Source organism: Ambystoma mexicanum, chromosome 5q (assembly GCF_040938575.1).
Source record: "Ambystoma mexicanum isolate Mex_15411 chromosome 5q, UKY_AmexF1_1, whole genome shotgun sequence".
NCBI lineage: Eukaryota > Metazoa > Chordata > Amphibia > Caudata > Ambystomatidae > Ambystoma > Ambystoma mexicanum.
The window spans coordinates 37,512,266-37,540,184 of record NC_090933.1 but is presented as its reverse complement, the minus strand read 5'-3'; the positions used below and the strand labels follow the sequence as shown (position 1 = coordinate 37,540,184).

The 27,919-nt window shown below is 45.0% G+C and overlaps 1 protein-coding gene across 6 annotated transcripts in view; it reads right to left on the bottom strand.

Annotated features, from left to right (window-relative positions):
* EXOC3 (exocyst complex component 3) overlaps window positions 1-27,919 on the bottom strand; it is a 1,019,937-nt gene that overhangs the window by 933,537 nt on the left and 58,481 nt on the right. For 5 of the 6 annotated variants that reach the window (XM_069620467.1, XM_069620465.1, XM_069620469.1 and 2 more), the window contains exon 2: window positions 19,737-19,905. In XM_069620467.1, the coding sequence (XP_069476568.1) occupies window positions 19,737-19,880 (144 nt within the window). In that variant the 5' untranslated portion in view covers window positions 19,881-19,905. Of the gene's footprint in view, window positions 1-19,736; window positions 19,906-20,260; window positions 20,319-27,919 lie in introns of those variants that run through there. The other variant, XM_069620468.1, reaches the window with a different exon arrangement.

The window sequence follows — 27,919 nt, the reverse complement described above, 5'->3', positions numbered from 1 at the left end:
AACCTTTTTCCGTAATACAAGATAAGAAGGTTCCTCTCTTAGTGAGAGCGGGAGGGCGTTCCATTTCTTTGCAGCAAGGACTGGGAAACGAACCCCGCCTGCTCTTTGTCGCTTGAAGCGTGGGATGTTGGGGCAGTACGTCTGGGCGGTTCTGGAGGGCCATGTTGTAGTCTAGCGGGTCATATTGTTGGACAAGTAGATGGGTGCCTGGTTAGATAAGCACTTGTGTGTGAGAGACAAGGTTTTAAGGGAGATCCTTTGCTTAATGTTGAGCCAATTTATTGAGTGTCTGATATCCGAGATGTGTTGTCTCCTAGGGATGTTCAAGGCTGCCCTATTGGCATTGTTTTCGCAGGACTTGTATTTCATTAAGGTTTTGTTGAGATGTGCGCATTGCAATAGTGAAACTTAGAGAGGACTAGTGCTCTTGCTATTGTGATGCTATTAGCTGTAGTCAGGTAAGGATGGCAAGCAGTTATGAGCGTGCACGTGTAGGCAGAAGATGAAGCCATGGCGCTGGTTTGTCTCGTTAAGGTTAGTGCAGAATCAATGTAAATTCCCCACGTTTTAACGACATTGGAGACTGATTATATTGCTGTCAATATTAAAAAGGAGGTGAATAACCCATCCAATTTGTTCAGATTGGCTGGAGATCCCAGGATGAGCAGCTCTGTCTTATCGTCATTAAGACAGAGCACATGCTTCACCATCCAGGCTTGTATAATGAGGTAAACATCATTGAGAGTCCTACTATCCACAGTGTAATCACCAGTGATGGGGGTGAGTATCTGGGTGTCATCCGCATAGTTAGTGTAAGTGACACCTAGATAATAGAGCTCATCGAATAGTGGCTTGGTGAACACATTGTAGAACGTTGGAGACACACAAGACCCCTGGGGGACCCCGCAGGTAACTGGAGTAGGTATAACAGAGGCTGAGGGCGCGAAGACCCTCATGGATCTGTTATTAAGGAATGACTGAATCCAGGCGTTAGAGAGGCCTGAGAAGTTTGCAGCAGATGAGAGGTGTTTGCATAAAATGTTATGGTTTACCAAACCAAATGCTGCTGATAAGTCAAGTAAAAGAAGCAAGGCCAGTTTTCCCTTGTCTTTCAGTGTCTGGATTTGTGTCTTAAGGTTGATCAATGCTTTTTTAGTCCCATGTCTGGGTCTGAAACCTGATGGTCTAAGGCCTAGCAAATTATTAGATTCAAGGTGATGTTGTATCTGCAAATAGGCCGCTCGGTTCAGTATTTTTAGTAGAAAAGGTACAGTCATAATAGGTCTATAGTTAGATGGATTGTTAGGGTCTAAAAATGTTTTTTGTTTTTTTTTTAGAAGCGGGAGTACCCATGCGTCTTTCAGATTGTTAGGTACTATGCTGGATTTATATGATGCGTTAATGACAGATGTGATGAAGGGGGCCCGTTCCTTCACGGCCTTGTTAATGAGAGGTGCAGGACAAGTGTCTCCTTGACAGTTAGACGGTTTAAGTTTCAGGATGATAGTCTCAACCTCTTTGACAGAGAGGGGCGTGAAGTTAAATTGAGGTTGCACCTTCCTGGTAGGAGAAGATGGGTGCCAAGTGTGTCCTACTTTCATTTTTTGTTTCTATTTTGTTTCGGAGCATGGTCATTTTGTCTTGGAGTGCATTCTGGATATTTATGCACCACAGCGTATCTTTGGTATAGGTGTCAGGAAGTGGGGCAGGTGATTCTAAATCTTTCAGAATATTAAAAAGTTTGTTAGTGCTAGACTTGGCTTTGGTTATGCGGTCATTGTAATGATCTTTTTTTACTTGGGTAATGGCAACCTTGTAGTTAAAAGGAAGCTGCAGTGAAATGGTCTTTGTTTGCTGGGGATAGGGTGCTCTTCCATAATGTCTCAGATATTCTTTTCAGTTTCCTGAGCGCTTTGAGGTGTGGGGTTTACCAGGTGGTGGTGTGTGTGCGAGGTTTAGATTTGCGTAGTTTAAGTGGCACAAGTGTGTTGATATCCTTGGTGATAGTACTATTAAACAAGTCGACTAAGGCTGTAGGATCTGAGAGAGTCATGGTAGGGTTAATAATCAGTTGGAGTAATGGTATTAGTTTCTCAATGGTCAGATTACGTTTATTTCTTGTCGGCATGGCTGGTGCATGATTTTGTGGTTTGGGCGGCAAGGAGTCTTTAATAGTGAACAGAATTAGATGGTGGTCGGTCCAGGCACAAGGAGTTTTGGATAGGATATCAATGTTACAATAACCAATCTAAGGTTCTACCTTTATTGTGGGTTGGTTCTGTTATACGGTGTGTGAAGCCAAATTCAGTGATTGTGTCCATAAGGGCACAAGCTTTGGTGTCTTCAGTGTCTTGGAAGCCTAAGTTGAAGACTCCAAAAATGATGACTTGTGAATTATTTTTGGTGTTAGTGGATAACAGAAGTGATATGTCGTTTTTGAAGGTGGTGATCGGTCCTGGTGCACGGTATATGAGGAGAATTGTGATAGTGGATGTAGGTAATTTGATAGATAATAGTTCTGCTGACGGCATAGGTGGGTTATTGACATTTCTTAGACCTACTGATGTTTTATAAATGAAGGCAATGCCTCCTCCTTTAGAGGGGTTGTCTACTCTGTCATCTCTGTCAGTATGGATGATAGAATAGTTGTCTGGGATTGCAAGGGCAAGGGATGGTCCAGAGGCTTTAGGAAGCCATGTTTCAGTGATGGCAACAAAATCGAGGTTGTGTAGTGTTATAAAGTAGGCGATATCTAATGCGTGTGCCGGTAGGGATCTCTCATTGATGAGACCAGCTTTAATTGGCGGTACCATGTTGTCTTGTTTACTCTTAAGTAACCTTGGGCTGTGCTCATATGCAGGAAGTGTAATGGTTAGGTTGGCTTGGGTATGGGTTTCTGTAATGTTGTCTTTTGCGATGGGGGCAATGTGCCGTTGTGGGAGTCTAGAGATAAGTGTGTGATTTCTGAGATGCGTGGAGCACGGTGAGGTGGGCGATGGTTTAGGTAAGGCTAGTTGAGATGGCAGTGGTGTGGGTGTGGCTCACTGAGATTGCTGGTCATTGGAATTGCTGAGGGAAGTGATAGCGTAGGGTGGTACAACCATGTCGTTGGCAAATGCTTTTGTCATATGTTGAGCTTTCGGTTCAGTGCATATACATGGAGGTATTAACTTAACTGGGAGTATAGGTTCAGTGTGTAGACATGATGGTAGGAATCTTATTGGCCGTATAAGGACAGATGGTGGGAGGCTGGATGCCATAGATAGGCAGATGTGGGATCCTCTGAAGTTGGTAGGGGGTCCATCATAGGTGCCAGGTGAAAAATAGCTGTAGTAAGAGTTGGTATGGGCAAATTCAAAACAGAGCATGCCCATTGAGAAGAAAGATATGGCTTGGAGAGATAGATGCATGTCTAAGTTCAATAGTGTTTAAACAAGGTAGGTAAATATGCACAGTAGTAATGTAGCGTTAGGCTGGACTGTGGGTGGAACGTTGCAGCGGCCAATGATGGGTTATTCTGCTCCAATGGTTGTGTGAATTCAGGTAGTGATAGGCAATATAGTAGGGATAAAATACACCTTGTGCAAACAAATATTCAAATTGGAATAGGGTGCAAGTAAACAGCACTGTGGTCGTTTTAAAATACATGCATACGAGCTATCGAATTAGTTTGACATTATGATGTACATACACATATGCAGTCAATATGCAATCGAGTGAGCAGGTGGTGAGAACATTGCATTTCAAGTATAATCACTAAATAGGGAGTCGGGTATCAGGGTATGTTATACAGGTGACTATCTCAAAATTAGAAGGCGGTTGGCTTAAATGTGCGGCTCATATTAGTGTGTGCACCCAAAGATAATAAAAGATAACAGCTGATGATAGCAGATGTAGTCAGGCTAGGAATGTGACTGAGTAGTGAGAATGGTTATTTAGTAAAAATCATAGTGCTGGGTCAGCAATATATGAAGCAAAATGCCAACTGAGATGCGGCACATGAAGAATCTTAACAGTTTCGTAATATAATGCAAATTAGGCAGTAAAGGCATTAGGAAGTAGGTATGGAGATGAGGTATGAACAGCAGTAGGGAGAGTGACAGGCGAAAAGTGAGCATAGGCCAATTACAGCAGTGTGCAAACTAATTGAGAGGGGTGTCGATTGAGGAAGACAAGGTGACATGAATGCCGTACGGTATTGCTGGGTAAAGTACTAGTAGTATGCAATATAATGTCAGCAGCGAGTAGAATTGTTATTTGTGTGCACAGTACATTAGTTTTCAGGGCGGATTTACCGACAGATGTCTTACCGCAGGGTTCAATTAGGCTGCATCAGTAAGTCATAGTTCATTTGCAGGTAGCAGGCGAAATAGGTGGCCAGGCAGCCCTCCCGTCACCAACAGGCACAGACAGGCAAGTGCCTTTAGGAGCGTGCCTTCAGTGGGCGGGCCGGTTTACGCCATCCGGTGGGGTCGGTCCAAACAAATACTGAAGCGCGCCAATGCGCATTGTACTGGTTGCTAAGCAACCTATAAACAAAAGCTCAAGGCAGCCATTTTAGACGGATCACAGATTATGTGTATGTGCGGAAAGGCGAAATTGTGCTAAAATGGGGCATCCCCTGCCTGATGGAAGTAGATGGCGGTAAATGTGGCCTCTCTGGCCATGTAGGAGGTAGATGCCGGCATGGATGGCCTCTCTGGCCTTGTCGGGCAGTGTGAGGCAGCAAGCTGCTGTCACGGCAGCTTTGAAGATTTGGTCGAACAGCGGCAGTAGAAGAAGGAGGTGGGGCTGGGCTCATGCCCACCCGAAGATCAGGGAAAGAAGGGCAGAAAAGGTAATAGGTGTTGCCCACAACATTCTTTCGGATAGGTATGATGGCTTGAGAGGTAAGAGGGAACAATTTGACTCCAATTCTCTGTTCCAAGGGCTGGAAGGGTGGCGTCAGGCTTTCTGTAGATTTCTCCCCATTGATGGAAAAAGGGGTCAGATAAGGTTTACCTCTTGTCTCCAAGATGTCTGAGTCGCCTTGGAGAGAATGGATGTTTTGCTCTTTCTCTAATACTGAGGATAAGATATATAAATCTCTATTAGGGCTTCCTTCATAAAAGTGGGCTCTCCAACTAGTATCAATTGGATCAGATCCCACGCCTGACGCCATATATAAGGAACTCATTATGGCAACAGTAAAGACGGATACAAATGATCACAGTTCAAGGGTGTTTCTTAAATTGTATGCACGTTTGAAAAATGCCTAATCTAAACCTAAATCTAAGATGGGAGCAAGCGTCAACCATCAAATGAAAATAAGGCAGTCCTAGTGGAGTTGTGTCAAATAAAAAGGGCCTACACTAAGAAACCCATTGCCAAACCTTATAACTAATACAAAAAGTGTGTGGAAGTGTTCACAAACACTATGTCATGATGCTGTAGCTTGGATCTCCCTTCCCCACGTTTTGAGCACGGGGTAAGGTCGGATCTAGGAGCACAGCACACACTCGAGCTTTGCCAGCAAAGGTCAACAGTTCCACTTGCAGCTATCAGGACCGTCAATGGCCAAGTCTCATTTCTCTTGAAAGTCTCTTGTCTTCGAGGGCCTGACATATTCAATAACAAAACAAACGTTCCTTTAACAAAATGAAAGTTCGTTTTCTGGTCTTACTTTGGGTGAGGATTCTTCAACCTGGCTCCCCCTCATCTGGGCGCTAACCTCTGTTTACTTTCAGCCTTGTTAGGCAAAGTTTGAATGCAGTACCCTCTGGGAACACTACAAACAACTACGACTACAGGTATAAGCAACCCAACCTTTGGTATAAGCTTGTACTACACAGTTTTGGTAGCGTGTTGAGCAGCTAGGCTTCTCTCAAGAGGGGAAATGTGAGCTGTAGTGGAGTTACACAAAGATCACAGTTACAGGTATTCAAATAAACTCTTCCTCAAGGTTTCTTGCATAAACAATTAATAATTTCTTTATCAGTCAGTTATAAAGCCTTCTGAAGAAGGCAGCAATAGAATAGTAACACACAAATATATTTCAGTACTGTACACTCTGAGTTTCTGAATCAGACAAGACCCTTTTGGGATGGTCCAGAAACACAACCTACACCCACAGGTGACTTCAGTTACAAGGATGCTAGGAACATGGATATCTTACTGTTGGCATGAAGAATACTCTTAAAAAGTAAGTAAAAGGCAAAGGTTATTAGAACACGAGAAATTACAAATAGTCATAACCAGGGCAAATTCTTTCAGATAGCACTTACAAGAGTCATTCAATTCAATAGGCTAAGCCAAAGTCAATAGGCCAAAGTCTTTGTATAGGATGCAGCACTTTAGGAAAGTAAATGGAAAAGTCTTTGCACAAGTTCTTGGGAGTCTTTGAGAACAAGAAGAATCAAATGTAGGACCACACGCTGATTAGACTTCTGAGTTGCAGAAGTTACAAGCACTTCCACTGTAAGAGCTAAGTTCTCTTAGGCTAGTTTTACAGTACCTTGGTAAAGAAGAATAAGATGCAGCTGAAGACTCTGGTCCTGTGCAGCTCTGCAGAGCTCACTGTTCCTGGGCCTCAGTCGTGGGGACAAGAGGTAGGACATCGGGGGGACTCCTGCACTGTACTGGCACCGTCAAAGCTGGCAACGGCAAACTTTACTTTCAGTGGGTGTTTCGCGTTTCAGCTCCTTGCGGTGCAGAAAATAGCAAAAAGCGTGGTTCCTGGCTGTCAAGGTGGACTTTCCTCACATCTGAGGTCCCGCACTCAACTGAGGGGGATCAGGCTTGGTGAGTCCTGCTTTGTGGGAGTCCGGAGGATCTTCCAAAAGCTTTAGGTCAGCTTAAAAGCAATGCACACAATCTGGTGTTCCTCTCCCTGGCTATTCTGTTTCCAGCAGCAACTCTGAGGAAAGTCAACCAGATCCGAGAGAATGTCCAGGTGGCTTACTTTGGAGTTGATTGGTCCCACCAACTCAAGGGGAGAAGTCGTCCTTGCAGGGGCTTCTCTGTCGATACGAATTTGGAATTTCAGCACAGCAGCAGGGCTTCACTGGGCTAACCAACGGTCCAGGAGTTGCAGCAGGCATCCTCTTCAAGTTCTTCTTCGGTTCCTTCGTCCAGTGGTCGACTCTACCTTCCAAGCCAAAAGCCTTGCATTTTATTCAGTTCTCTCCCATTCATTCCAGCCTAGCTGTCAGTCACCCAGCAGGGTGGCTGTCCTTGCCGGACAGTCAGCCGGCCAATCACTACAGAGTGCATTTGGGCCTCTTAGGAGACTAAGCACATGGAGTTTCGGGCACCTCCCTCACTTCCTGCCCACCCCAGACACCCTGGAGCCAGAGGCGGGCTTCACTCGCCAAAGGCAAAGCGAACAAAGGGACCAAACCTGGCTTGGCGCACAGAGTAAATCTCAAGAAGGAACTTTCCACAAATAAATGGTGAAAAAAGAAGACCGGGCCATTTTGACAAAAATGGCACCATTGGGTGCTTTAGAGCAGCTGCAAACGCAGCCTACGGTAAATTATAAGATAGTGTCTGCTGGGTTTTTAAACCTTTGGGAAATAAGACTTCCCTGTGCCACTGCATTGAAGGTGCTGTGTGACACAATGTAAAAGATGATACCTATGGAGTTTGTCGGGCTTCATAACCAAAAGAAATACAAAGTTCAGAAATCACATTTAAAATACATGAGAGAGTGGGGAAAACGGTCTTACTCTCTCCAGGCAAAGTTGCTAGGGGTCTCTAAGGTGGAGGGTATTAGCACATTTCTGAGAATTATGCCTAACACTGGCCAACTGGATGACAGATCCCTGAGGACTAGCGGGTGAGACACCTTCTGTTTGCTCACAGAGCCCTTCACTGACTGACGCCGAGAGAATCCAGGAATACCATCAAAAGACGGCGTGTCCACCCAAAAGCAGCTGCGATAGCGGGGTGTATCAGCGAGCGGAGTGAGAGCAAATGATTGTAAACAACATAACTGAGAGACACAGAAAGAATTAACATATTGTAAAAGGGGGAATTCAATTACAAACAGCCCTTCTTCAAATGTGTGAATGCATACAGTACAAAAACATGGGAAACACGGAGAGAATAATACATCAACAGGATACATTATCCAATAAGATATACAAGTAACTTCGCAGGAGAGTATATCGGGCAATTACAAGTGTGTGAAAACCAGAAGCCCTGGCAGGCGAGTATACCAGGCAATTGCATGTGTGTGAGAACAAGACGTTCTGGCAGGAGAGTATACCAGGCAATTAATAGGATTGTATTGATTAAGATCCAAAGCAGTCCTGAGATGGAGTACCGGGAATGGGAAAAGAGATTGTGTTAATCAAGAGCGAAGATGCAAAAACACCTGGCAGAACGATATACCAGGTGTCCTGAAAGAACCAAAATTATAAAGCCAGACAGTTTTATGTGCAAGTGTTGTTGTTGACCAAGAGAGGGCCAAAGAAGTGTTATGTGTAAAACATCAAGAAGTAAAGAAGAATCCAGGGAAGGGGAACCACCCACTGGAGCAAGGACCTTTATCCTTGAACATTTTGTTTGAGCCATTTATTCTTCCTTTATGAACACTTTTCTAAACCCCCCCAAGGTTAAATACATTTCCATCTTCACCTTAGAGTTAAGTTTATAGTGTGAGGGTCAGAATAGAACTTTGGACACAGGACAATTTTTGTTTGGCCATTCTGACACATACAGATCCTTAGCTTTTAAGTTGGCCAAGCGCTCCAGGAAGATCCTCCGGACTCCCAGGAAGCAGAACTGACCGAGCCCGAGTGTGCGGGACGCCGGAAACAAGGAAAGTCCATCTCGACAGCCAGGAACTGTGGTGTTGCTATTTGCGGTAGTCGCGAGGAGCTAAAACACTGAAGTGCCACTTGTTGGAAAGATTGCCAGTTGCGAGCGGTGGCCTTCCCATTGCAGTGAAGGAATCCCCAGAAGTTCTCCCTCTTGTCCCCACAAATGAGGCCCAGGAACAGAGAGATCCGCAGAGCTTCACAGGAACAGAAGTCATCTGCTGCACGTTTTCTTCAATACAAAGGTACTGTAAAGTCCGAGAGAACTTACCTCTTGTTGTAGAGTTGCTTGCATCTTCTACTACTCACAAGTCTAAACCGCTTGTGGCCCTATATGGATTCTTCTTTTCTTCAAAGACTTCTAAAACATTGTGCAAAGACTATTCCTACTTACCTACCAGAAGTGCTTCAGCCCATATAAGACTGTTGCTCATTGACTTTGGCTTAACCTGTTATAACTGAATGACTCTGCTTAGTGGATCTAAAAGTATTTGCCTGCTTAAGAAGATTTGTGATCTCTTGTTTGTTCTAATAACCTTTTCCTTTAACCAATTTTTAAAAGTATTCTAAATGCAACAGTAAGATATTGATGTCCCCAGCACCATAGCTATTAAGAGTGTGCATTTTGAAGTGTATTTGAGTGTTACTTTTATATTGCTCCCTTCTGAAGAAGGCTTACTCTAACTGACTGAGAAATTAATAATTGGTTATTCAGGAAACATTGTGTGTAAGTGTTTATTTGGATACTTATCACTGTGAATCTCTTCGTAACTCCCCTACAGCTCACATTGACCTTTCTTGAGATAAGCCTGGCTGCTCGGCCACACTACCAACCTGTGTAGTAAGACTTATACTAAATGTTGGGTTCCTTTTGCCAGGTCAGGGTTGTTGTAGTGCACCCAAAGGGTACTGCATACAATCTTGCCTAACAGCCAGGACACAGCAATCGCTTTTGGATCCAGTTACTAGGAGTGGACCAGTGTGTGAGGATCACCTGGGTATGGGGTCTTCGGGGTGTGGGACACCTGATGGCGAGATACGGATGCAGTATCCCTCTCCCAATACCATTGCCTCATCCTACATGGTAGGATTTATGGGAACTCTACCCCCCCTTTTCCCTGCATGAACACTTTCACATGGACAGCCCACTCTGGGAGAAAACAGACTTGACCCCGAGCAGTATACCTGACATTTCCCACTACTATGGTCAGGCAATTACGGGTAACCATTCGTACCTGACCTCCATCAAGCTTCCCCACATGGTTAAAAAGCGGAGCACGAGAGCACACTCTGAGCAAGGCAAAGCACTCAAAGGAATAGCAGTTTTGAGACGGCAGCCGAACGAGGGAAGAAAGATGGCAAACCAAGAAGGGTGCACAGGGAGGTAGATACCCTTGACATTCCGGCAGAAAGCTGTTACTTTCTAGAGACCTTTGCATTAAAAAGCGTAAGGCCAGGAAACCAGACTGAAGACTCATGTATTAAGTGTCGGAGATACCTGGGGCCCTCCTGCATGGTTGACCGAGTTAGGGAGAAGCAGCATCCGCCATGGTACCGTCCTTGGCTCAAAGATCAAAGAAACATCAACACAGCTGATGAGTTGGGGGAGATCGATGCAAGACCGGTCTGTGCTGAAGTCAAGGTTGCAAGCAGCAACATTGTATAAAGAGTGTAAAAAAATAAAAAATTGTTAACAGGTGTGACGAAAAATGCAAGAAAAGCCCAATGGCTGATGGATGTTTGAACTGTAGCAAAGATACAATATTTGTGACAGAGTGGTCCGGCACCGCAATTGTACTTAATTGAAGGTCTCAGTGAGGTATTCAACCAAGAAGTGGCAAAAACGAAAGTAAAAGATAAAGATTAAGAAATGGAGTGAATCGAAGTGGTCCTACGACGGGTTAAGCAAAACCCATCGCACAATCGAAAGTCTTTGGTGTTGGTACAAAGGGGTCCGAGCCCAAATGAGGGCGATCCGTGGTCCAAGCCCGAACGAGGGAGATCAATTGTGAACATTGTGCCAAAGGGGTCTGAGCCCGAACGAGGGAGATCAGTGGTCCGAGCCCGAACTAGGGAGACCAATTGCGAACCTGTGAATGTGAAAATCCTGATAAGAAAGAATCTTGGGTGTTTGTTACGTCAGGCCCTCTGCAATAAGAGACTGTCATTGGGAGAGAGACTGGCAGAAGGCCCTGATACCTATACTTTGAACGGTTGTCTTGTAGCCCAGAAACCAGAATGTGTGAAGCTCAAGCGTGCCGCCTTGTCCCGTGCTGAAAACGTGGGGCAGGGAAACCAACTGCACAACTATCCTGGCATATCATTTCTTGACACTTTTCTTTCTGCCTACATTGTTGTTCCACACCATTTGTATATAGAAGTAAGGCTTGGCAATAGGTTTATTAGTGTAGGCCCTTTTATTTTGACAGAGACTCCACTAGGACTGTGCTATTATTTGATGGTTGTAGCTTGCTCCTATCCTTAGATTTAGGATTAGATATTCGTTTAACCAACCCATTTGAAGTTCAATAAACACCTGTGAACTGTGAACACTTGTGTCTGTCTTCGCCATTTGATATAATGCCTTCCTTACAGTTTCCATCTGCTTCCTTCTTGCAACCGTTTTTACTTCGTTCCCCTGTGGATTCCACTTGACACGTCTGCTTTCTTCTTGGCTCTGGTAAGTGAAGCGCTGCTTTCTTTTACCTGCAAATGCCCAGGAGTCCCTCACCGGCTCCTGGCGTTTCTGAGCGTGTTCTGGTGCAGAAGCTTCTTTCTTCTCCGTCAGTGAGCTGTCTGGCTCAACGATGCCGCTATCAGCCTTACTGTTCTCCATTTCTCGCGGAGAATTATAGCTCTCGCTCGCCTGTAGCCGCAACCGCAGAACTCGACCCTGTTCTGGCTGCTTACATTTCCCAGGCACAGGTGTATGCGAGCAACCTCTAGAGCGCTCACTGAGCTTGTAGTTCACTCCACATGGCTTGATACCACTTCCTCGACACAGTATTTTGAGATTTCCGGGAAAAAGAAGTCCATTGTTGACAACTGATTTAAGGAACTTGGATGAGCATTTTCAAAAGGTTTTTTAATGGCAAGTTAGTTCTGGTTGATTGACAGGTGCATTTGAAAAGGGTGGTTTCATCAGTTTGGCAAGGCAGGCCAAAGGTGGAAGGTTGGCATATAGGTTTGGTGAAACAGTTTTCCCTATTCTTCATAGGAAAAGGGATAGATGCCTGACAATAGGCCATAAGGGTTTCAAATTTGGGAAGGGTATTTCCAAGGGGAAAATGGAGGATACCATGTCCGACCTGATGAAGCATGACATTTCCCCAGACGTTGTCTCCTCCCATTTGATACTCCCTCATACAGCTGCCCCCAGGGTCAGGATCAGGTAGCGACTGCCGTTCCCTGGCTACATGGGAGGGGGTCACTGCCAGAAAATCAGTAATGACTCCACCAGATTCATCACAGTATGTTCCAAATATGAAGCTTCCAGCAGAGCCTATTCTTGCTAACCATATCAAATGCAGCTGAAGGCTCTATGAATGCTGCATATACTGGTTGTTTTTGGACCATGCCAGACGCTGAAGGAATCTCAAGATTGTACCATTCAATTGAGTCCCCAGATGTTTCCTAAATCCTTAGTGACACGCATCTACCTTGCCCGAGCCAGAGGCCCAAGTAATAACCTGTTTTAGCAGAAGGGCTTCATACGGTTCACCTTCTTATATACAGGGATTAAATATGCTTTGTCCAGGAATCGGGCAAGGCTCAGGATATTGCAACCTTTTAAACTAGTGTATCAATGATTTCGGCCCAAAGATAAGGTTTCAATTAAATAACCAGGTTTGAGAGTCCTTCCGGACCCAGAGCTCGTGATCAGCTTAGTGTGGTGAAGAATGTTCTCATACACAAATACTAAGTTCCAAAGATCAGTCAGGGGTTCGATATTATAGTTAGATTTTTCTTCTGATAACTTGTATAAACTAGAATAGTATGTCATCCACTCCAACTCATTTATTGTGTTGGCTTGAAATGTCACTTGTTTATTACATTTTCCATGTACAACCTTCCAGAATTCCAAAGTGTTCTTATTTGCCAAGAGGTGTAACATCAGAACACTTACTATGCAGCAAGACAACTTTGTGCATCTTGAGCCAATTTGTGTACCGTTTCAGGTATTTTTCAAGAAATCAGAAGCTTTGAATATACTTTTTTGCAGAGCCTTCAAAGAAATGTGCAGCTTTTTGCAGCTTTTTTTCCCCCTCAACTGAACTTATTGGTCATATACATGTGGTCTGGATGCCATACCTATAGACAAAAGATAGATTGTAAACCTAAACCTATATTAAATTGATCTATGCATGAAGCTCAGGAAGACTGATGGTGAATAAAGTCCATCTCTTTGAGAAAAGGCTAGGGATTCATGGACCCTCCCTAATTTTGAATTCAGAAGCCTGGCAGTTCCAAGTGTCCATTTAACATGATTGCCAGAAGTACTAACTGAAGGATTTGATATACAATGCTTTCTTGAGGTCAATGACCTATGAATTAGGAAGCTAGAAAATAGCAAGCAGTGATTGCGCAGGTCTGTTTTAAGAATTTGCAAGTTATTGTATCTAGCGAATAGGCCGGGTCTAACAAATATATAATCAAGAGCAGAGGCAGAAGAACCCCGATACCACGTGGGAACTCGGGGAATTTGCCACGTCTAAGGCCCTATTTAAAAGGTGGCAGCCCAAAACATTAATTATGGACATGAGTGTTTCACCTCCCATGTTCTTTTTGCCCCTTACACCAATATCTAATTCCCCAAAGTTAAAAGGGGAAGCATCTACAAAATCCATATATTAGAATTAAAATCACCAGCTATTATAATATGTTTCTTATCATTAAACCAAACCCATAGTAAATCTGATAAAGTGTGCAAAAACACTCAACAATAGAGGCAACAGGATTCCAGTATACATTGAATCGTAACAATATATCCTGGTTAAGCCTCCAAGTTTCACTTAGCCCTACAAAGTTTACTCAACAATACTACAAGGATCGTTGCACCAGATATCAGGGGAGAGGCCAATGTCATTCTTAATGGCGGTTATCAGACCTCCAACAAGGCAAGCTTTGTAGCCTTGGTGTGCTTTTTGTAAAAGCACACTAAAACCATCCATAACAGGGCTTTCCCTTAACCAAACTTCTTGTAAAAGCACAATGTGTAATTGGGGTAGGCTCATGCTTGAAGGACAAAAATGTGATAGGTGTGAATGACCCCTGGTATTCCATGAGGTCAAAATCATACAATAATTACTGAAGGCAAGGTAGACTGTTGGTATTCAAGGAGGTGGACAGCCATGACCAATTTTGTTTCTGAAATAGATGCTCTGGGTCATTCCCCTCCAAACAAAATGAACGATGAAATCCCAGCACCACATTTTTAGTCATCCTAATGTTTATTTTCCCCAAGGATAGAGCGTCATCTCCTTTCCAGGAAGGATATTATGAATCAAGAGTTGTGTGAGTACTAGTAGAGTTAGTCCAAGTGCCCTTCTTGAAGCAATGTACATCGTAGCTTAGTGAAAGCTGTTCACTATTGGGTCCGCTGTTATTGCTGACTAAGTGCAGAGAAACTAAGTACAACCGGTTCTCTTTGATGAAGTCCACTAAGTCTATGTCTTTAGAATTAATAGAGCTGTCGGATGTTATGAAGTAGGCACAGAAAATAAGAACGATTCAAGATGATTGGAGTGTCAGAAGAGTCTAGGAAGAAATTCCAGACACAAAACCTGGGAGCTAAGAAGATCTCTATCAGATTTAATAGCTAACACTTAGGGGGCGGGCGCTCAGAAGAGATGTAAGCATAAGAGATTGGGTTGAAATTAGCCTCGTCTGTTCATAATACATACTTCAATATGCGAACACTGTGTTTCTTAACAGGCAGAGGAGCAGGACATGGCTTGTTGATAACTAGTCTCCATATCAGCCACATTCAGATTTAAACAGACAGTGTGCAAGGTAGCTCGTGGAGACACGTTTAATGACCACTGTATTCCTCACAGGGGAAGAGTTGTCTGCCTCAAATCCATATGATTTCCAATTGAGCTCTACGTGTTTCCTGACCTGAAGCTCAACCTGTTAGGAACTGTAAGATTGAGCCTTTGTTTGAGATACTATTAGTTTGGTTCTTTTTAGATGTTTTTCACGCTTCTTCGTGCCCTTGGAAATATTTTCAGTTGAAAGCTATCCATGATAATGTTAGAGAGTTATCCACCACTTGTGAATGGTAATCCCAGGTGAATTTATACCTGTGTTCCCAAGTACCAGCCAGAGAGGATAATAAAATCTTCCTAGCCAGACATTAGGACCATAGTTGGAACTGGAAATACTGTGCTGGATCCTCGGTGGCTGAAAGGGAAAAAAATATTGTTATAACCAGTGTTACACAATTCGTCCCTCCCCATTGAACAGAAATCTTCTCAACTAGGTTCTTACCTACCAGCAGATACAAGAGAACCAACACCAAGGTGGTACGTAGGTGGAAAAAACCCAGCTCAGGGTGAGAGCATACCACAATAGGAGTGCAGGGAAGGATACGGAATCACAGTTCCAGGGATAAGTAATGTCACTTAATCCAGAAAGAAAGAAACATCCAAGGAAAACAGTCCACCAATGCAACATGGGAATGTCCAGAGGCAATCCAGTAGGAAGAGCCAAGTTCAGAAAACATACAGTTTGCCAATACAAAGGAACATCCAGAGGCGGTCTAATGAACAACGAGCCAGTGATTCAGGTAACCAGGAAACCCACAATAAGCAAACAAGAACGCTGGAGTCGAGGAAGCTGACAACAAAACGTTGAAAGGCACCATTGCTTGGGTACTCTTCCTTATATGCTGCAGGCAGTTAGCGATTTCCCGTTTGAGCGTGTCACCCGACTTTGAAATGTCATGCGACTGCTGCTGTTTTGTTCCAGACTCCCGGCAGGCGCCGACGCATTGCAGTGTCTCTCGGGCACCATGGCAACCTCCAGGGAGAGCATAGGCCCCGGGGCATCAATGGAAGTAGCCGCCATGCACCGATCTTGGGTCGTCCTCCCCGAATGAAATCGGAGCGCTACTGCGGGTACGATGGTATTCACTGCCTATTCCTGAAATCCACGGACCTCCAAGTTTCTATAGGATCATTAAAATCTTCAAGGTAAGAACTAGTTAAAGATTTAAGACATTTTCTGGAGCCTCCATTATGGTAAAGCGAGCGATTTGGGGGAGGTTTTTCCTTTTTTAACCAGTTGGACTTTAGGAGGCTCTGTAGTATCAGATCTGGCAACGGTAGTACATTCCTTAGTTTCTTGGTTGTCATCAGCATCGTGAGGGTCAGCGATTTCGATAATTAAATTGTCACATGGCTCATAGTGAACGGAGGCCTTAGTTAAGTTAACATTATTCATCTTAGAGCCCGCAAGGGACTTACTAGCATCACAAACAGCGTGAACAGCGTTAGCTTTGTTGTGCTGTTTTTCCTCAGCCTTCAGTAATATTTCAACCACTGAGACCTTCTCAACTAAGGATTGTAGGAGAGACTTGTTGACAATAAATCGTGTCAGAGTCTCATAAGCGAGTTGATGATCAAACTGAGCGCAGACAGGGAAGAAATACCCAAGCAGGAGTCGTCCTCCCCATGAACTAGAAGCGTAGGCGAAGGCAAGCAGACGGTAAATGGTACAGAGTTAGATCAGGGGAGCGTTTCACAGAGAGAAGCTCAAAGAATAAAGAAGGCGGGTCTAACAGAGTTCGGCAGGCCCTCCAAAGGAGAGGACTTTTCTCCATCTTGACCCAGATCCTTAGATGTTTGTGAAGGGCCCACCATTGACTGCAAGACAGAATTTTCTGTAATAATATCTTCAGGCCTGTTATCGGTTGAAGCACAATCGGTCATGACTTCCTCATACGAGTTGTCCATGTTGCCCGATTGTTTAAATGGGAGTTGTAAGCGAAGAAGTATGTGATTTTTTTCTCCAGTACAACTTTGATTGGAAGAGGCAAGAATGGCAGATGTGTTAACCATAGGAGAAACATCGCTAGGAGTTTTATTGCGTGGCATATTAGACGAGCTTTTATTCCTAAGCCCATACATACCGAAAGATGATAATGCATGGAAAGAAGCAATATGTGAAAACTCACCCACGTCTAAATCTGGCAGTCATTGCTGCTCTGCCTGTGCTGAATGCTGTGACTGCACTTCTCATGCAATGCCACATGGCGGGTCTACTTTTCAAGTGTCCTCCTCCTTTAATCAGATGATGCAGGCGAGTCCCACCAGCCCAAGTAAACCAAACACTGTTTTCACAGTAAAAACAAGGGTAAGCAGCGAGTCTCCACTACTAGCTGTTGTGACTGGACTTCTCGCGCACTTGCAACACAATGTTCAAATCAGGTTATAGATCCTCAGGTGCAAAATACAATGTGAACAATTGCATTAATAAGCACAAGGTTGACGTAAAGACAGAGTATTTCAGTCTAATAATCAAACTGTATAAAGTTCTTTATCCTTTCTTTTGATCCAACATAACCCCTCATGCCCATATGTTATTAATAAGGCCTCAGTGTTTTACTTCCCAGAGGGGTCTTAAGAAACATTCACCTCTTACCACTCCTTGCTACCTTTTCCAACAGTAGAGCTTCCCCACATTCTGATCATTTACCTGTACCATTCTTCAAACAATGGAGATATCCTTTACCAGTGCTGAGTGCGAGAAACCTGACTGTGTCCCACCCGCTAGTCCCTAGGGATCTGTCATTCAGGGGGCCAGGACAGGGCCATCGCTTTTGGATCCAGTTGCTGGGGCTGGACCAGTGTGGGAGGATCCCCTGGATGAGGGGGTCTTCGGGGAGTAGAAGTGGGACACCAGAGGGTGAGATGCGGTATCCCCTTCCTAATAACACCTTTTCTCCATCCTACCAGGTAGGATACCTAGAAACTCATCCCCAACCCCTTTTCCAACACAAACACTTTCTCACGGACAGTTCACTGTGAGAGACAATGGACTAACCCCAGAGCCGTATACCCGACATGTCCCACCACTATGGTCAGGCAAGGTCAGGCAATTATGGATCATTACGCACCCCTGACTTCCACCACACTACCACCACCCCCACCCCAAGATAAATGTTGGAGCACAAAAGCACACTCTGTGCGAGACAAAACACACAAGGAAATAGCAGCTCCAAGATGATAGATTAATAGAAGGAGAAAGGCGGCAAGACCAGAGAGGGTTACACAGAGCCATGTACCCTTGACCTGTAAAGACCGTTACTTTTGTGAGCCTTAGAAAGTAAGAAACCGAACACCAGGAACAAAGGCTGATCAAACCTACACAGTGTGTCGGAGGTGCTCGGGGCTCTCCTGCATCGATAACCAAGGCAGGGAGGAGCGATTGCCGCCGTGGTACTGTTCTTGGCTCCTAAACAAAGCAGTGTCAGAAAAGACAGCACAGTCGGTGAGATGGAAAGACTGAAACCAAACCAGCTTGTGGTTTGAACCAAGATTGCAAGCAGCAAAATTGTATAAAGAGAACAGTGTATGAAGCGTTTTAGATGAGTGACTCGAATACAATTGGGAGCCAAGGGAAGTAGTTGAACTTTATAATTGAGCTTTGGGAAACCAAGAACAGATACCATACACAGAGTGGTCCGGCGCCATGTGGGTGCTCATACGAAAGTCTCTGTTAGGTATCCAACTGATGCGGAGTGTGAGAGAAATAAATATTGAGATCAAAGTGGTCATGCAACGGGCCAAGCTAAACCTTCTGCACATTCGAAAGTCTTCAATAGTTTAATGTACATCACAAATGGTCCAAGCCTGGCTGAGGGAGACTAACTGAACAAAAGGAACAGACCTGAGCCCAGCAGAGCGGGATCCGGGATGAACTGCGAGTCATCCGAAAAATAATTATCTGAACCTTGTTTTGAAAGGGAACTGAGCCCAGCTGAGGGGATCTAGGGTGAATACCCAAGTTGAATACTGGTGAAAGGAAAATAACCTTTGCATATTGTTTTGGTACAGCAGGCCCTCTGCGTCAAGAGACTTGGACACAGAAGGTCGTGAACTGGGAAAATGTAACTATATCCTTGTGCCACAGAAGCCGAGTGTGTGCTTGGCTGAAGTGACCCGCCTTATCCGGTGATGAAAACGTGGGGAAGGGAGGCCATCGGCACGTGCATCGGACATATTATTTTGTGAACACTTCTTTCTTTTTCATGAACATTACGCCACATTATTTGTAAATTAGAAATTAGTGGCAAGGATTGGCAATATGTGTTTTAGTATAGGCCCTTTTAATTTGACAATACTCCACTAGGACTGCATTATTATTATTATTTGATGGTTGCATCTTATTCCCATCTGTAGATTTAGGTTTAGATAGGCGTTTATCACATACTTGTGCAAGTTCAATTATCACCCTTGAACTGTGGTCACTTGTGTTGTCTTACTGTTGATACCATGCCTTCTTTACATGAGCAATAACGCATTTACAAGGAATTGGCACCAGTGCTACTAGGCAGCATTCATCTTGTCTTTCATTTTAATTGTATTTAGGCCAAAAATGTCCATTATTACGGTAGAGCCGTTTCTCTCAAAAGCCTTTTACATATATGTTAAAGGACAATGACCCTCAAGACCTGGCAGAGAAGCATGTTTTGAAAACCAACCGGGGAGCATGGAGAAAATGCCATGCCATGTAGAACAGCTCGCCCTGAATTCTCAAGTCAAGCTACAAGACGCATGTGTGAAGTTTTAAGGATGAACCTTTGTCAGTTGCTGCAAGAAGTGTGAAATAGCACAAATCATAGAAAAAAAGGCACTCATGATATTAACGACAGAAGTGAGCATGTAAGAAATATGTCAGATGTTCTATTTATTATGGCTGTTATTTAAATACCTTAAGCCTGGCTTCAACAGATGCTTTCTTGCGTGCCTCTCGTCTGCGGTATTGTTCCACTTTATCCAACTGGTCTGGCTTTTGCAGCATACCTGCCACACGCTGCACCGCAGTGGACATGGCTTCCCTGTCTGTTGCCTCCATGAAGCAGAGCCTCAGAACACCAATTCTGCAAAAGGGAGCACATAAACTCAGCATTCCAACATTTACAGAGACAGGAATTACATAGGGATACTAAATGTCAAAGACCCCACGCTTGCCTCTATCTTTACCCTTGCTTTTACACTTCCTTTACCTCGGATATATCTACAATTTCCCTACAGCTGCTGTTGGAGGCAGTTAAAGGGATATATAACTTTTTTTGTGAAGACTGTGCAGTCAGAGCCAACGTTCTTCCCAAAGGTCATCTCATGACCCCTTATTCCAGAACAGGCCTTCCACCAGAAACTACCTGCTTCATGCATGGTTTTTATATTTCAAGAAACCCTGAATGCCTCCATCAAACCATGTAAGCTAAAACGCACCCTGCACACCTCCTCTGTTAGCTTCTGGGGTCCATTGCTGCCCTTGCACATCAGTCTCCTAATGATTTGGGAATAAGGGGAGAAAGGATAAAATGCCATCTCCAGCAAGACTGCTTCAAATTCAAATTACAGACAGGGCCCTCGAAACCATTAAAAAAAATTCAATTACCATTAGACAGTTGCATGATCAGCTAGATGCCATTCATGCTATCCAAAGTCAGCAATTCTGAAATGCATGTGTTGTGAAGGCATGAAGAAGGACACAGACAACAGATTAAAATGTCAAAATAAATACTTTTATTAACTTAAATGTCTGAACGGTAAAAGGCCTAACTTGCCCTAATCTAAGGTGGAATGTCACTACCTAAAGAAAACTAAGGAAAGTCTGAGTCAACGGTTCAACTGAAGAATCCGTTTCCAAAACCTATACTCGCCCTCACAACTAAATCTGTTGGGATGTCAGCAACAACAATGAAAACAGTGTTTAACCCAATGCACTGAGCTTCTTCCAGCTCTCAGCTTCTTTTCAGCCCCCTTCCCCAAGTGTGAAACAGTTCCACAACAGTCTCAAAATGTATCCTCAGTAGACTAAAAAGGAAGGTATCTGTCACGGATGGCACTCTGTTAAGAGTGGCACAGGGCACCCAGGTAGGTCTTGGGTGGTTGTGCCTAAGTAAGGTGGACAGATAAGTACACACACAGCTGAAAGTAAAAAAGAGAACAAAGAGTAGGCAAGTGTAGCAAGGAAATAAGGTACAACAGAATGGATTCCCTTTTGGGGTGTATGCAGATAATAATAATTAATAATAATAATTCGGCATTTATATAGCGCTACGAACCCTCAGGTATCTGAGCGCTGCTTATTATTACCCACGGTGTGTGGTGCTCATTTATCGACCTCGGAAGGATGAAACGCTGAGTTTGGCGCTGCCGGGATTCGAACCTGCGTCAGCAGGCTCTGCACCGATGTCAAAGCGAGCGCTCTACTCGCTGTGCCACTTGACCGGCTAGATATGGGGAAGAGTGTTCCACGGACCTTAGGAAAAACTCTAGCCTTCTGCACAGTTTGCTATAACAGAGGCCCACGCTGTTTGCTCATGGCTGGGAACAACAGCTGTGGGTGTCTAACACAGAAACTAGACAAGGGAAGGGGCAGAGGTTGCTTGCCGGAAACCAACAGACAAGCCCTGTACAAAGGGGTCTACAAACGATACAAGAGAAGACAATAACAGACAAATCCAGGAATAGGGAAGTCGATGAGCAAACTAGCAGAAGGAAATGAAGGGAAAGCAGTATAACTGAATTGGACAGGGATAAAGAACTGAGGGTTGAAAACGAGAAAGAAAGCAAGGGAGCAGCAGTCAGGAAACAGGGGGGCTGCAATAACTGAAAGTAATAAATGCAGGTAAACTGTTGTGGATTGCAGAGGACTGTAGGGTGCAAGGTAGAGAGCTCAGAGAAGCAGGACAGCAAGGAGCAAGCCCAAAGGAGCAGGGCTGTAAGGAAGGGAGCCCAAAGGAAAAGGACTGTAGGCAGCGGAGTGAAACAGGCTGCAAGGCAAGGAGCCCAAAGGACAAGGGCTGAAGGAAGATGGGTGTAGCAAGCTGCAAGACAGGGGTTCCAGAGGACAAGGGCTGTAAGCAGCGGAGAGATGCAGACTGCAAGGCAGGGAGCCCAAAAGGCTAGGGCTGTAGGCAGCAGGGTGTAGCAGGCTGCAAGGCAGGACACCCAGAGGTGTAGGGTTGTGAGACAGGGAGCCCAAAAGGCTAGGGTTGTAGGCAGCAGGGTGTAGCAGGCTGCAAGGCAGGACGCCCAGAGGAGCAGGGCTGAGGCAGGGAGCCCAAAAGGCCCAGGGCGGAAGGTAGAAGGCAGCAATGCGTGATCGGCTGCATGGCTGGAGCCCGGAAGGGCCAAGGCGGAAGTTAGAAGGCAGCAGAGCGTGATCGGCTGCAAGGCTGGAGCCCTGAAGGGCCAGGGCGGAAGGTAGAAGGCAGCAGAGCGTGATCGGCTGCAATGCAGAAAGCCCGGCAGGGCACTGGAACAAAAGCAGGTGTAAGCAGGAAACAGCATACAAAAGTTTGTAGCTCGAAGCAAAAAGGTGCTGGAAGGACTATCAATGCAAGAGACTGTGCTCCTGCAGGCAGCAGCTTTTATACCGCCCAGCCCAGCACAGAGGCAGGCTAATTGGTCACACCTGCATACAATCTGCCTCCTCCCTCTCTGTTCCTGAGCTGGTGGAAGCAGAGCTGATCCCTAGGGCTTCTGGGGATTGTAGTTCCGGTGATGACGAATAGGAATGGCAAGGAATAGATAGTTATAGCCAAGTGCATTGTGGTAAGTGTAGTTTGTTGGGAAAAATAGAAAAGCACCAAAGTCTCGCAAATGGGAAACAAGGTCCAAAAAGTGAACAACGGTTGATCCAAGAGTTCTCCGCAGAAAAATGAATAGCAATTAGTCCATATTGATCGCCAATGTATGCGCCCATGGCGCAGGCATGACAGTATCAGGTAATATTATCCCCACCAAAAATGGTGTCCCCCGCTCCCTTTAAAATAATATGGGGGTTGCAGGGGTATCCCCTGCAGGTTCCTTCCATGCCTTAATATTGACGTGAAAATATGGGGATATTTTTGTATGGCGATAGTTTAGCAGGGATATTAACACATGGAACCAAAAGAAATAGTCTGAATCAGAACCCAGTGTTCCCTTCCCCAAGTTTAAGGCAGTACACAACAGAAGCACTGGGGTTTCCTTCCCCAAGTTCCAAAAAATGTATAACAGAAGCACTTATTTTCTTTGGTAATTCATTTATACTTGACTTGGTTTCATTCCATTCAATATTCAATAAATTTCTATTTCACTCTTATTCAGTTTTAACTTCAGTTTTAGTAGGTTCAAAATTCAAAAGTTCTAGTTTTACTTTCCATTGCTTTGCTTTCTTAATTGTTTAGTCACTGAACAATTCAGACAGACATTCAAAAAATGTGTTCTGCTCCTTTCAGACCCACGTGACCACTCTGATACAATGTGTACTTTAACAATCAATATTTCCTTGACAGCACCTCTGCAGGCTTCCCGCTTGTCGCACTGGCCACGATTTACTTGACTACCTCCAGGGTTTCCTCCTCTGCCCGTGAGACACTCCCATGCTCTCACAGCGCCACGACAGAACGAGCACTCTGCCTCTTCAATAGAAGGCCGGCACTTTAGCACTCGGCCTTGTCTTGCCTTGAATTTGCTCTAGAGAACTCCTGTTCCCACGGCATACCAGCCCGGACAGCGAGCTTCTGCAATCCCCATTTTCCAGCACTTTTCACACGGCAGGTCTCGATATGATGGCTCCCAGCAGTGTCTCGCCTTTCTCTCGATCTCCTTACTCTCTTGGCTTCCTATCTTTTATATACCTGTGGCTTGTTAAAGAGCTGCAGGTGTGAGTCCTCTCTTTCAATTACCTGACTATACTTAGGCTTATTAGTGAGACATGCCTGGTCTTTGCAGTGGTATTCCTCCGTGGCCCTCTTCCTCATCAGTGGTGTAGCTGCATGTTGGTATGTATATCTCCTAGTCGTCTCTTCCTAGTCCCGGTACTAGAATGGTGTGACTGAGGGAAAATAAAGGAAGCTGATTTACAACAACCCATAAAAGGTTGGAGAAGGTTTGGGTTGGTTTTCATAAGGGAAAGGGGGATACCATGTCTCGCCCAAGGACACCACAGTCCCAGTTCCCAAGGACCCTCCACTCAAGCGACCCCCCCTTGATTTGCCGCCCCCAGGGTCGGGATCCAAGAGCGATGGACTTTCCCTAGCCACCTGCACAGAGGATCCACGGGGTTTAGGAGTGAGAACACCCTCGGGTTTCTCAGAGTGTGCAAAATATACTCCAACCAGGGAACTATGTTTGTGGGAAATTTCACACATTGAGAAATATTTCTTGTTTGTCCATTCTTGAATTTACAGACTTCTAATGAGCACAGAACTGCCATCAGAAAAATCACATTCCAGGTGTGTTTAATTAAATAACTTAAGTGCTAGTAGCCAAGCTGACATATATTTTACTTAACTGGCACAATCCGTAAGTGCAGTGGCATTTTCAGACTCTTGACATGGGTGGCCCAAGTGGGGCACACACTTATGCAGAGGTGGCATGAAGTGTGTGTGTGTGAGAGACATAATAATGGGATGGAACTTGGGGTGGCCAATCAGATTTCAGGGGGAGCATGTGCCACCCCAGGCCACGCATTTGCTTAATAATAATAATAATAATAATAATAATAACTGCCCATTAATGCTCCAACACAACAACAGGCTATCACCACCTAACAAATTCACGACATGCGATCGCAGGTGCTCAAAATGTGCACTTTGGACATTTCATTTTAAGTGGGAAAACTAAAAACATTGTGAACCAAAGGGAACTGAAGAACAGGGATATACAGTAAATTGAGCAGAATAAAATGGCTTTGATTTAGAAAGTCAGCCAAGTATAGGATGCACTCTTCTAGTTCCATAATCTGTAATACCACTTTGTACTGGTGTCCAGCTAAGTTATTTCTATGCATTCCCACATTTGAGAGATTTTTAAAAAAAGGTGAAGCACATTCGGATATATTTGCTCCAGATCACACCATTTTAACAAACAGGAAAATGGGATAAGAATCAGAACTATTATTTCACAAAATTAGACTTCACACATCCGTTGACCCCTCAGTGACATCACCGGAAATTATTTCAAATTATCCTCTTGAGGTGCCAGTTTATGCTTTTAAACAATTCCTATTGAATCCTGAGGCTGCAGCACGTTCATTATCAGTAATCGATTATGGGTAAAGATAATAAGTATTAAGACTACAAAACGCTAAAGGCATACTGATTTAACAGAACAGTAATCAGAATGTTTTCTATAATCGGGGTTGCAAAACAAAGTCCACATTGGTTGCAAGCAGCAAATTAAACATAGTTACATTTTTATGCTAAACATATTTCCAGGATTATAGCTTCAGCCAAGAGACCATAGCACTTCCCACCATCTTTCTGGTGTAATATTGTAATTTATACCAGCGTTGATTTGCACAAGGACAAACAGTGTTGGTCAAATGGGGAAGCCAGGATCTGATACTTGAGTTCATGGTTGTAAAGTCTGCAATTTGGCTACTAGCCTACATCTTCCCCACTTCCTATCCAATTTTTATGATTTAATAGAGCATATTATACCTCTGTTCAGTGTGTTTCCAAACACTGTGATAAACTTTAAGGTGTCTCACCCGTTAGTCCCCAGGGATCTGTCATCCAGGTGGCCAGGACACGGCCATAACTTTTGGATCCAGTTCCTGCGGATGGACCAGTGCGGGAGGATCAACTGGGCGAGGGGTCTTCGGGGAGTGGGACACCGGATGGCGAGAGGCGGTATCCCTTTCCCTTTAACACCTTTACCCCATCCTACCAGGTAGGATACTTAGGAACTCAGCCCCCCCCCCAGACCGCCTTTACAGCACAGACACTTTCTCACAGACTGCTCACTATGAGAGAAAACAGACTAACACCTGAGCCATGTACCTGACATGTCCCAATACAATGGTCAGGCAGGGTAAGGCAATTACTGACCATCACACACACACCTGACTTCCATTACACTGCGCCACACTGATAAAAAGCGCAGCACGAGAGCACTCTCTGGGCAAGGCAAAACACATGAGGAAGCAGCAGTTCCAAGATGCCAGTTTAACATGGGGAGAAAGACGACTAAACAGAAGGGGATTGCAAGGTGAGAAGTGCCCTTGACCTTTTAGATGAAGAACCGTTACTTTCAGGAACCCTCCAGAATAGAAAGCTTAAGGCCAGGAAAGCAGGCTGAATAATTCTGTATTGTGTGTCGGTGGTACCAGGGGCCCTCCCGCGTCGATAGTCAAGGCGGGGAAGAATCGCCTGCCGCCGTGGTACTATCCTTGGCTCTTACAACAAAGCAGTACAAGTCAAATAAACACAGCCGGTGAGTTGGGGAGACTGATACCAAACCGGTCTGTGCTGAAGCCAAGGTTGCAAGCAGCAACAGTGTGTGGTGAGTGCTGAAGCGAACAGTGTGTTAAAACGCATGCAATAACCAACGCGATTGAAGTTGAACAACAGATGAGTGATTGAACCTTGAAACTAAGATACCATACCTTTGACAGAGTGGTCCGGCGCTGCCTGCATGCTCATTCTAAGGTCACTGTAAGGTATCCAGCTAGGAGTGGAGAAAGTTGAAAGAGTGGCAAAGAACTGTGCATCGAAGGTGTCCTGCGACGATTCAAACAAAATCCTGTGCACCATCGAAAGTCTGCGATGTTGTCACTACCAAACGAATTGATGACAAAATAGAGAAAGTTGGTCCGAGCCCGAATGAGGGAGATCAATTGAAATCTTTTGAATACGTTGGCCCTCATTACGACCCTCGCGGTAAGTGAAAAACGATGCCGGTAAAGGATTACCAGCATCGCTTACCGCTACGGCCGATTATGACCTGAGATAGCGCTAATAGTGGCACCGTAATCAACAGTGCCGGTAAAAGTTCCAAGGGCGCGGGCACGTGACCCCCATGCCGTAAATACTGCCATGGCGCTAAGTGGGGAACATTAGAAGTCACATGGACATGCAAATAACGCCTTTGTGAAGGCCGTAAAGTACCTTACCGCCATGGTGCTAATACCGCCATCGCAAACCAACCGTAAATGGCCATGTGCAGTGTTCCCAGCTGCCACAGGTGCTCTCAATCAGCACAGGTGGAGGCAATACAGACTGGGCAAGCACAAAAGGAGCACACCCCACCCATACCCACACCCAGTCACACTCCACAATGAATGCAATACTACTAGCAATGCTGGGGCTGGAGGACCTGATTGCAGTGGAAGTGCTACAACAACAACTACAAGAAGAACAACAACAGGCAGCACAGAGGAGTCGCAGGAGGAGAAGGAGGGCAAGGCAGGGCCAGCATGCCCCCCCCGCACAGCCAGTGCCACCACGCAGGCAGCCCCCAATCCCACGAATCAGAGCCAGTCCATTCAACCTAACCGCTGAGCAGATCCACACCCTGTACCGCCTGGACCGGAACACCATCACCACCATTGTGGACATGATACATGACGACACGGTCAGCCTTATTGAAACACGCACCGCCATCCCACCCCTACTGGAGGTAGTGTCTGTGCTCCACTTCCTGGCCACAGGCACCTACCAACACACAGTGGGGCAACTGCATGGCATTTCACAACCATTATTCTCACGTACGTTGAACCAAGTGCTTGATGCCCTCCTCAAGCACACAGACAAACACATTTCCTTACCACGGACTGCCCAGGAGATCTCAAACACCAAAGTGGGTTTCTATTCACTGGCCGGCATACCTGGTTGCATTGGTGCCATCAACTGCACCCATGTGGAATTGGTGGTCCCACATGCCATGGAGGTAGCGTACCGCAACCGTACGCTATACCACTCAATCAACGTGCAAATTGTATGTGACTCAAAACAAGATCATCACACATGGTTGTGCTCGATACCCCGGATCAACCCATGATTCAATGGTCCTGCGGAACTCCACAATTCCACGCTACATGGAGCAACATGCAGGGCAGAGATCCTGGCTTCTCGGTGAGTCGCATGTTAGGCTCACGGAAATGTGATG